Source organism: Xiphophorus couchianus, chromosome 5 (genome assembly GCF_001444195.1).
Source record: "Xiphophorus couchianus chromosome 5, X_couchianus-1.0, whole genome shotgun sequence".
In the NCBI taxonomy this organism is placed as follows: Eukaryota; Metazoa; Chordata; class Actinopteri; order Cyprinodontiformes; family Poeciliidae; genus Xiphophorus; species Xiphophorus couchianus.
The window spans coordinates 40,114,992-40,124,663 of NC_040232.1; the positions used below are offsets into that span (position 1 = coordinate 40,114,992).

Consider the following 9,672-nt stretch of genomic DNA (forward strand, 5'->3'; position numbering starts at 1 on the left):
TTAAAATATAAAAAAATAATAATTGACTCCCACAGATATTAGTAACTTTGACCAAGTCTTTGAGTTTTCTAAATGTATTTTTATTAATATTTGCAATATCTGAATAAGCTTGACTTCATTGTCTTTACAGATTGGAATTTAAAATTACAGCAGTGTAATTGGGGATACATCTATGCTAATAGTTGATGCAATGAGCTAGGCAAGAGGAGCATGTCCACACCTGCATGTTAGCACTTGGTCAGGCAGTGCTAGATTTTTATCTCTGGAAAAGAGGCTGGACTCCCACCCAGACTGTTCCGATCCTGTAACCCGCCATCATGCAGTTTGCCACAATTCAAACCGGACAATTTAAAAGGGTTTCTTGCAGATCAGGATCCCCTGCACCAGCATATATATGAACCCTCTGTGAGCGCTCTTTTACATGTCAAGCATAACAGCCACATCATTTGTTTGGCTCACACACACTCAATGTAAACCTCTAAAACTGAGACTACAACTCAGCCTATCTATCTATCTATCTATCTATCTATCTATCTATCTATCTATCTATCTATTTCTTCATGAGGCAGACACCCTGTCAACTCTTAAGAGTAGGCTTGAAATGTTTTGTTTTTTTTCATTATTGCTGATAAAACTAAGCTTATAGTTGTGATGAACTATAGGTACTGGGGTTCCTCTCAAATCACTTCTGACAATTATGACCAAGATGGCGGCGCGTGAACAACGCGAGGCTCAGCGTCTCTCCAGAATCTGCTCTTTAGTGGTTTTTTATCTATTCATGACTGGACTTTTTTTTCAGAATTGCACAACGTTGCTGCACTACAGCAGACATGAACTTCTGAACCTTTGGAGCTACAATTTTGACTCTATGATCGCCGATCTCCGACTCATCCCAGAGATCTCCAGAACACCGGAGGCTGCTCACTTCTCCCGGCCGGGTGGAAGTGTATGCAGGCCGCGACGAGAATGTAAACAAAGGCGGGGTAAGCGTGGAGGGATGTGAGCTAGGCTAAAGCTAACACCACATCGGCTCCCTAAACCCAGCATTTTCCTCGCCAATGTCCGTTCTCTGGCTAATAAAATGGACTAGTTACGACTATCCATCACGAGTGACAGACGGATTATGGACTCAAATGTCATGTTTTTCACCCAAACATGGCTAAACAACAGCTGCCCGGACAATGCTATCCAGCTAAGTGGACGCCACACACACCAAGCCGACAGGACAGCAGATGACTCCGGCAAGACCAGAGGCGGAGGTTTGTGCATATTAACAAAGCTTGGTGCACAGACTCTGCTACTACCGAGAGTCACTGCTCACAGAATGTGGAGTTTTAATGGTCAAATGCAGACCTTATTACCTCCCAAGGGAATTCACCTCGATCATCCTCACTGCCGTGTACAACCCCCGGATGCTAATGCCAAGCTAGCCATGAAAGAACTCTATGCGGCTATTAGCAAACACCAAACCAAATACCCCAAGGCTGCTTTTATTGTTGCAGGTGATTTCAATCACTCCAACTTGAAGACAGTTCTTCCCAGATTCCACCAACATGTCTCCTGCCACACCAGAGGAGACAAGACCCTGGACCATGTCTACTCCAATCTGGCTGTAGCCTACAATGTGACACCCCTCCCCAACATCGGACAATCAGACCATCTCTCCCTGTTCCTCACACCTCGGTACTTACCACTCATCCAACGTGTGAAACCTACCGTGAGGACAGTAAAGGTGTGGCCAGAGGGCTCAGACGCTGTGCTCCAGGACCGGTTCAGGAATACAGATTGGACTATTTTCCACCATACAGACTTGGATCAGTACGCCTCATCTGTACTGAACCATATTTCCACCACCATAGAACGTGTCACCACCTGCAAACGCATTACCATGTACCCCAACCAGAAACCCTGGATGAACCGAGACATTCGTCTCCTGCTGAAGGCCCGCAACATCGCCTTCAGGTCGGGATGCACAGACTTACAGTGCAGCCAGGGCTGAGCTGAAGAAGGAAATCAAGTAGACCAAACACCACTACAAAAGGAAGGTGGAGGATCATTTTTCTAACGCCAACCCCCGACGTACAGTTGTGGTCAAAAGTTTACATACACTTGTAAAAAACATAATGTCATGGCTGTCTTGAGTTTCCAATAAGTTCTACAACTCTTATTTTTCTGTGATAGAGTGATCGGAACACATACCTGTTTGTCACAAAAAACAGTCATAAAGTTTGGTTCTTTCATAAATGTATTATGGGTCTGCTGAAAATGTCACCAAATCTGCTGGGTCATAAATATACATACAGCAACATTAGTATTTGGTTGCATGTCCCTTGGCCATTTTCACGGCAACTAGGCGCTTTTGGTAGCCATCCACAATCTCCTGGCAAGCTTCAGGTCGAATGTTTGACCACTCGTCTTGACAGAATTGGTGCAGTTCAGCTAAATGTGATGGTTTTCTTGCATGAACCTGTTTCTTTAGCACTGTCCACATGTTCTCAATGGGGTTTAAGTCAGGACTTTGAGAAGGCCATTCTAAAACCTTAATTCTAGCCTGGTTTAGCCATTCCTTTACCACTTTTGATGTGTGTTTTGGGTCATTGTCCTGTTGGAACACCCAACTGCGCCCAAGACCCAACCTTCGGGCTGATGGTTTTAAGTTTTCCTGCAGAATTTGGAGGTAATCCTCCTTCTTCATTATCCCATTTACTTTCTGCAAAGAACCAGTTCCACTGGCAGCAAAACAGCCCCAGAGCATAATACTACCACCACCATGCTTGACAGTAGGCATGGTGTTCCTGGGATTAAAGGCCTCACCTTTTCTCCTCCAAACATATTGCTGGGTGTTGTGGCCAAACAGCTCAATTTTTGTTTCGTCTGACCACAGAACTTTCCTCCAGAAGGTTTTATCTTTGTCCATGTGATCAGCAGCAAACATCAGCCGAGTCTTAAGGTGCCTTTTCTGTAGCAAGGGCTTCTTTCTTGCATGGCAGCCTCTCAGTCCATGGCGATGTAAAACACGCTTGACTGTGGAGACTGACACCTGTGTTCCATCAGCTTCCAAATCCTTGCAGACCTGCTTTTTAGTGATTCTTGGTTGACTCTTGACCATCCTGACCAATCTCCTCTCGGCAGCATGTGATAGCTTGCGTTTTCTTCCTGATCGTGGCAGTGACACAACTGTTCCATGCACTTTATACTTGCGAATAATTGTCTGCACAGTTGCTCTTGGGACCTGTAGCTGCTTTGAAATGGCTCCAAGTGACTTCCCTGACTTGTTCAAGTCAATAATTCGCTTTTTCAGATCCACACTGAGTTCCTTTGACTTTCCCATTGTAGTTTTTGTGGCTGAGTCTAATCACTGGGTCAAATGAGCCCTATTTAAATGGGCTCATGAGAAGTCAACAGCTGTAGTCAATCAGAATCACTGACAAGAAGTGAAGAAGCCATGACATGAAGCTAATTTGATTGACACAACTCTCTACATCACCAAAATTGACAATTTATGTTGCTGTATGTATATTTTTGACCCAGCAGATTTGGTGACATTTTCAGCAGACCCATAATACATTTATGAAAGAACCAAACTTTATGACTGTTTTTTGTGACAAACAGGTATGTGTTCCGATCACTCTATCACAGAAAAATAAGAGTTGTAGAACTTATTGGAAACTCAAGACAGCCATGACATTATGTTTTTTACAAGTGTATGTAAACTTTTGACCACAACTGCATGTGGCAAGGCCTTCAGATTCTCACAGACTACAAGAACCCCAATACCACCCCCACTTCTACTGATGTCTTCTTCCTCAACGAATGTAACAACTTCTATGCTCGTTTTGAGAGAGGGAATACCACAACTGCAACCAAAGCAACTACCACCCCAGGCCAACAGCCACTGACTTTCCTCCCCACTGACGTAGGAGCGGCTCTGAGCAGGATTAAATCCCACAAGGCTGCGGGTCCTGATGGCATACCTGGACGTGTCCTCAGAACGTGCTCTGGGCAGCTGGCAGGAGTGCTGACAAACATCTTCAACCTGTCCCTGGCCCGCGCTGTGGTACTGACCTGCTTCAAGTCTACCTCGATCGTCTCAATCCCTAAGAATCCCAACCCAACCAGACTCAATGACTACCGCCCGGTAGCCCTTACCCCCATCATTACCAAGTGCTTGGAGCGGCTGGTCCTAGCACACCTCAGATCCTGTCTCCCCCCTCACACTAGACCCCCACCAATTTGCATACAGGCAGAACAGGAGCACAGAGGATGCAGTCTCTATAGCGCTGCACTCTGTCCTTTCTCACCTGGACAGTAAGAACACTTATGCCAGACTGCTGTTCTTAGATTTTAGTTCAGCATTCAAGTGCTTGGAGCGGCTGGTCCTAGCACACCTCAGATCCTGTCTCTCCCCCCCCCCACACTAGACCCCCACCAATTTGCATACAGGCAGAACAGGAGCACAGAGGATGCAGTCTCTATAGCGCTGCACTCTGTCCTTTCTCACCTGGACAGTAAGAACACTTACGCCAGACTGCTGTTCTTAGATTTTAGTTCAGCATTCAACACTGTCATTCCATCACAACTCATTACCAAACTCACAGACCTCGGCATCAGTCCACTCATGTGTAACTGGTTGCTCGACTTATTAAGAAGGTGCATCAGCACCTCTTCTTCATGAGGACCCTGAGGAAAAACCACCTGTCCTCAGAGATCCTCACGAACTTCTACCGCTGCACCATTGAGAGCATCCTCACCAACTGTATTACAGCTTGGTACGGGAACTGCTCTGTCTCCGACCAGCAGGCACTGCAGAGGGTGGTGAAAACCGCCCAGGATATCGCCGGGGCACCACTCCCTGCCATCAAGGACATCTACAGGAAGCGGTGTTTGAAAAGGGCCGGGAAAATCACAAAGGACTCCACTCACCCAGCACACACACTCTTTTCCCTCCTGCCCTCTGGGAGGCATTACAGAAGCCTACGGGCCAGAACCACCAGGCACCGGAACAGCTTCTTTCCCACAGCTGTCACGCTTTTGAACGCCTCCTGACATAAAACATAAACTATAAGGACTGTACTCCCCTATCCTCTCATACAACAATAACACATGGACTATCCTCACACACACACACACATCACGGACTGTTTTCTTCACACACACATACAACCTGTAAATTTTATATGCCATTATTTATCTATAATCCATTCCCTAACATTCTTGTATATTCTGTATAATCTGTGCATATAGCTCCCATATTTATATTTATACACAATATCTATATCTCTTGCTATAACCCCTTATAGTCCATACATACATAGTCTTGTACATCTGTAAATAAATATTTATATCTCGTAGAGCACTTCTGGATAGATGCAAACTACATCTCGTTACTTGTACTTGTGACAGTGCAATGACAATAAAGTTGAATTCTATTCTATTCTATTTTTTTAATCATTATTTAAAAGATCTTGACAGTACACTTCTTTGTGTTTAATGTCTTAGTTTATTTATTATTGTGTTCTATTCTTTACACATTTGGATGCATTTCTCTTTAATTACTATCTGTATTCCCCATTGTTTAGTTTCTTTGTGTCCAGTTCAGCTTCCTTTGTATTACTTACTCACCTCTCCCCAGTCTGCTGTTTGCTCTCCCACAGCTGTTTCACATCTGCATCCACTATCATTTTCCACTCTTCTCTCCATATATAAGCTCTCTGGTTGTTATTGTTCTTTGCTTCACTGCTTTAGGTTTGTTTTTGGACCTATTCATTTTCTTTAGTTCATCTTTCTGGTTTCTTGGACTTTGCTTTTATAAGTGTACCTTTGTATTATTAAGCATATTTATTTTGCTTCTTCCTCACAGCCCCTGCATTGTGGCTTCCATAAACATGTGTGACAATAGAGTGACTTGCAGTGACTGATTTTGAGCTTTCGTTATGATTGTCCTGCTAGCACTAGGACTACCAAAGATTCCCAAAATGGGAATCTTCGTCCAGGTACCAGAGAGGGGCCAGTTTGGCCCTGTCCCTAGAGCTACCAGAGAGGGGCCAGTTTGGCCCTCCGAGAGAGGGTGTGAAGAGGCGCCTTTGTTATGTAAATAAGGCCATTACTGACGCACCACAAGAGGGGGGCAAAGCTGAACTCTGCATTCCAAAAGAAGGGTCATTGAACACTTCAGGCTCAGGACAATGTTTGAGGTTCCAATGTTGTGAGTAAAATAAAATACAGTATAAAATATGAATATAAATCTAAATATAAAATATAAAGTGCAGGACTGACAGTAAAATAGAAGTCCACCCGTCTCTCCTGCACCCCAATGCATGCCTGATAAAGCACATGTGCATTCAGTGCTGCCATGTCAATCATGTTTGCCAGGTTTGCTGACCAGCTGTCACATAGTGATGGAACCTTAGTCACCCCCCGCAAGATTATGACTGAAATAAATGCCATTAGTTCTTGTGAACTAAATAGGTGAAGCAGTCACCTATTTATCCTCCACAGCACAAAAGGCTGCATGCAAATTTGCATGTGCAAAGTCTCCCAGATCTCTTTTGCTTACACTTTTTGCATGATTTTTTTGAGGTGGATCAACACAATTAATTTGGTTAGTTTATTTCTAAACTGTCATTTTATACCCTCTTAGCTTTATTTCAAAGAGAAACATTACTCATTTCTTTTAGAAAAACCTTTGCATACTTTTTGAAACAGATTGTATGTTTTGCAAACTCTATGTACATTTGGCAAAATGACCTGGATAATGCAGCACAACATCATGGATCAGCTGCAAAAAGTCACATCTCTCCAAAAACACTTCATGTATGCTTCAAAACTAAACTGACTAGTCGTAGGTATCATAGATACCCACCCCCAACATGGACTATTCACATCCCTACCTTCTGGCCTGACGGTCAACGACCACATGTACAATAGAACAATAGAATAGAAGAATGGATGAATGGAGGCTAATTTGAGCCATCAGAGTCGTCAGTTTGGACAGGGTCTTGTGGCCCTGTTTCAGCCAGTCTGGGGAGAAATCGAAAACCTGGCCCTCTCCTAGTGCTAATCAATTTAAATTTCATGTTATTTCTTTATTTTATTTTATCTACAACTTCAAGTTGTAGATAGTCTCTATTCTCTATGCTGCAAAAGCGAAGTAATTTCCCTGCTTATATAATATAAAGATTATATATATGTTATATTTAGCTTAGTTTTATTTTAGCAAAAAAGCACAATGAATTATTTTTAATATTTTAAATGGAGAATTAGAAATTTTACAGACAGGTACCAGATGTATTTGTGTCTAAGTCAAGAGGTCAAGAGGCTTTTTAGTTTGCAAGAAGCAGGATGGAGAAGAGGATACAGAAGATATACAAAAAAAATATACAAAAGAACAACTGTTATTTGTTTGAATGCTTTTTATTTTTGTCATTAATAACAATAAAAAAAAATACAAGAAATAAAACAATTCCGCAATTATTTGCAATAGGCACAGTGGCATTTCAGCCCTCATTCTGTGCACTGTCTGCACTGTCGGCACACATCTGGCACTGCCAGTTCATGGGCTTGCTGCATTTGCCACATGCGTATTTGAAGCAGTCAACACATCTCCTATTTGTACTATTTTTAATGCATCGACGGTTGATTTGGCACTTCGCCCTTTTGCCTGGGCTGGGTGTGGCAGGTTGTTGGCAAAGCAGTTGCTCCTTGCACGCCTTCTTCTCACTCACATGAGAGTTAGCCAACTCTTTTGCAAGCTCCACCAGGAAGTCCACCCGTCTCTCCTGCACCCCAGTGCATGCCTGATACAGCACATGCGCATTCAGTGCTGCCATGTCAATCATGTTGTAGAACACGGCAACTGGCCACCTCTGTGTTCCTGCACGCACGCTGTACTCCCGCACCATTTTGTCCATCACATCCACACCGCACTTTGCTTTGTTATATTGTTTGATGGTGTTTGGCTTTCTTCTGGTGGTATCCTCAGTCTCAACCACGCTGTGCATGCTGATGAGAATGTAAACGACCTTCTTCCTTTTGGGCACATACACAGTCAGCGTGGCATCAGAGGTTGAAAACACCTGAGTGGTGAATTCAGTGTGATCCTTCCGTTTAGTGGATTGTGGAATTTCCCTGCGACACTTGTTGACTGTGCCGAGGATGGTGGTTTTCTGGCTACGCAGTCGTTGCGCAAGTGACAGTGATGTGAAGAAATTGTCCGTGGTTACAGTTCTGCCCTTGTCCATGAATGGTTCCATCAGCCTCATCACTACAGTCTCGGACAGTCTCTCCCCGCTGGGACGACTGGGGTCCTTGCCAAGATATGGGAAGACATTGCAGATGTACTTTGATTTCAAGTCGCAAGCCACCCAAAACTTGATGCCAAACTTGTCCGGTTTTGTTGCTATGTATTGAAGGAAACAGCAGCGGGTTTTAGTGGGGAAAAGCTGTTCATCAACAGTGATGTGTCGACCAGGGCTGTAGGATGAGATGCAGTTAGCGGCAAACGATTCCCAAAGATCAGAGATTGCAGCGAATCTGTTGGTCTCCGCTCGCTCACGGCGTGTAAACATGTCATCAAAGCGTAGGTGTCGCATGATGTTTTGGAAGCGGTTTCGGGCCATAGTTGAAATGATCATTGGGTTTCCCAGGTTTGCTGAACAGCTGTCACATAGTGATGGAACCTTGGTCACCCCCCGCAAGATAATGACTGAAATAAATGCCATTAGTTCCGAGAGATCCATGAACCAATCCTGCTGCTCCTGACTTGCATGTTGGGTGGTCCACTGTTGAATGGTACGAAGCATCTCCAGAGTAATAAAACAGAGGAAGCTCTGAAGGCGACTCCGGATGCTTCGACTGGCCTTAGCGCTTGGCTCTCCATCTTTGGCGTACGGCTCAATTGGAGTGAAATGGAGATGTGTCCCCACTTGTTCCTGCCGCCACACTGTACCATCCTTCGTGGTCTCTGTCGGCTCACTCCCCGAACGAGCTCTCTTTTTTGGTAGCGGGAGAGTCTCCTCATCTGCAAGAAAAACAATTTCAAATCAACTTTTTGTTTCTTTCAAAACAAAATAGTCAGGAAAATAAAATAAGCAGGTTGAGAAAACTAACCTGAAGAGAGCTCAGAGTCCGAATCCGGTTGAGCGTCTAGGTCTTCTTTGTCTATGACTTCTTCATCTATATCTTCTCCTTCTGAATCCCAAGGCTTGGAATTCTGCATAAGTAATTCCAAAGCCTCTTCAGCATTCATCAGCTTCTGTGTCCTCTTCGCCATCTTGATTCTTGCAAACTAAAAAGCTGAGTGAATGTCCAGATATTTATACTCCACAGCACAAAAGGCAGCATGCAAATTTGCATGTACAAAGTCTCCCAGATCTGGGAACCACCAGAAGTAGTTATTTTCAAAATTTCTATCCTGTTCCAAGGACAATCAGCGTGAAAGTTGATGTAGTGAGTTTGGCTCTCCTCCCCCCTGCTCATCTACAGGGATGCTAATTAGACCATTCAGAGTCGTCAGTTTGGCCACATTTGGATGCTAATAACCCAGTTTGGCCCTCTCTCGGTAGCTCTAGGAAGATACCCAATCTGGCCCCTCTTGGTAGAGATAGGAATTTCTCAAAATCCTGGTAATCCTAGTGCTAGAGGCTAGAGGACATACTGATGACTCTTTCTCAC

General features: G+C 44.0%; 1 protein-coding gene across 1 annotated transcript; it reads right to left on the reverse strand.

Moving 5' to 3' along the window:
• Positions 1–7,397: 7,397 nt before the first annotated feature.
• On the reverse strand, positions 7,398–9,355 carry LOC114144083 (piggyBac transposable element-derived protein 4-like). The gene is made up of 2 exons (XM_028016557.1): positions 9,109–9,355; positions 7,398–9,019 (listed from the first exon to the last, which is right to left on the reverse strand). Exons 1-2 carry the CDS (start codon positions 9,269–9,271, stop codon positions 7,497–7,499), a joined length of 1,686 nt encoding a protein of 561 aa, XP_027872358.1. The 5' UTR covers positions 9,272–9,355; the 3' UTR covers positions 7,398–7,496.
• Between the last annotated feature and the right edge of the window lie 317 nt (positions 9,356–9,672).

Excerpts from the sequence above, each read along its gene's own strand:
- LOC114144083 (XM_028016557.1), bottom strand. The coding sequence starts at position 9,271 with ATGGCGAAGAGGACACAGAAGCTGATGAATGCTGAAGAGGCTTTGGAA. Across the intron at positions 9,020-9,108 it reads GGACTCTGAGCTCTCTTCAG|ATGAGGAGACTCTCCCGCTA; the intron begins GTTAGTTTTCTC and ends TTTTTCTTGCAG.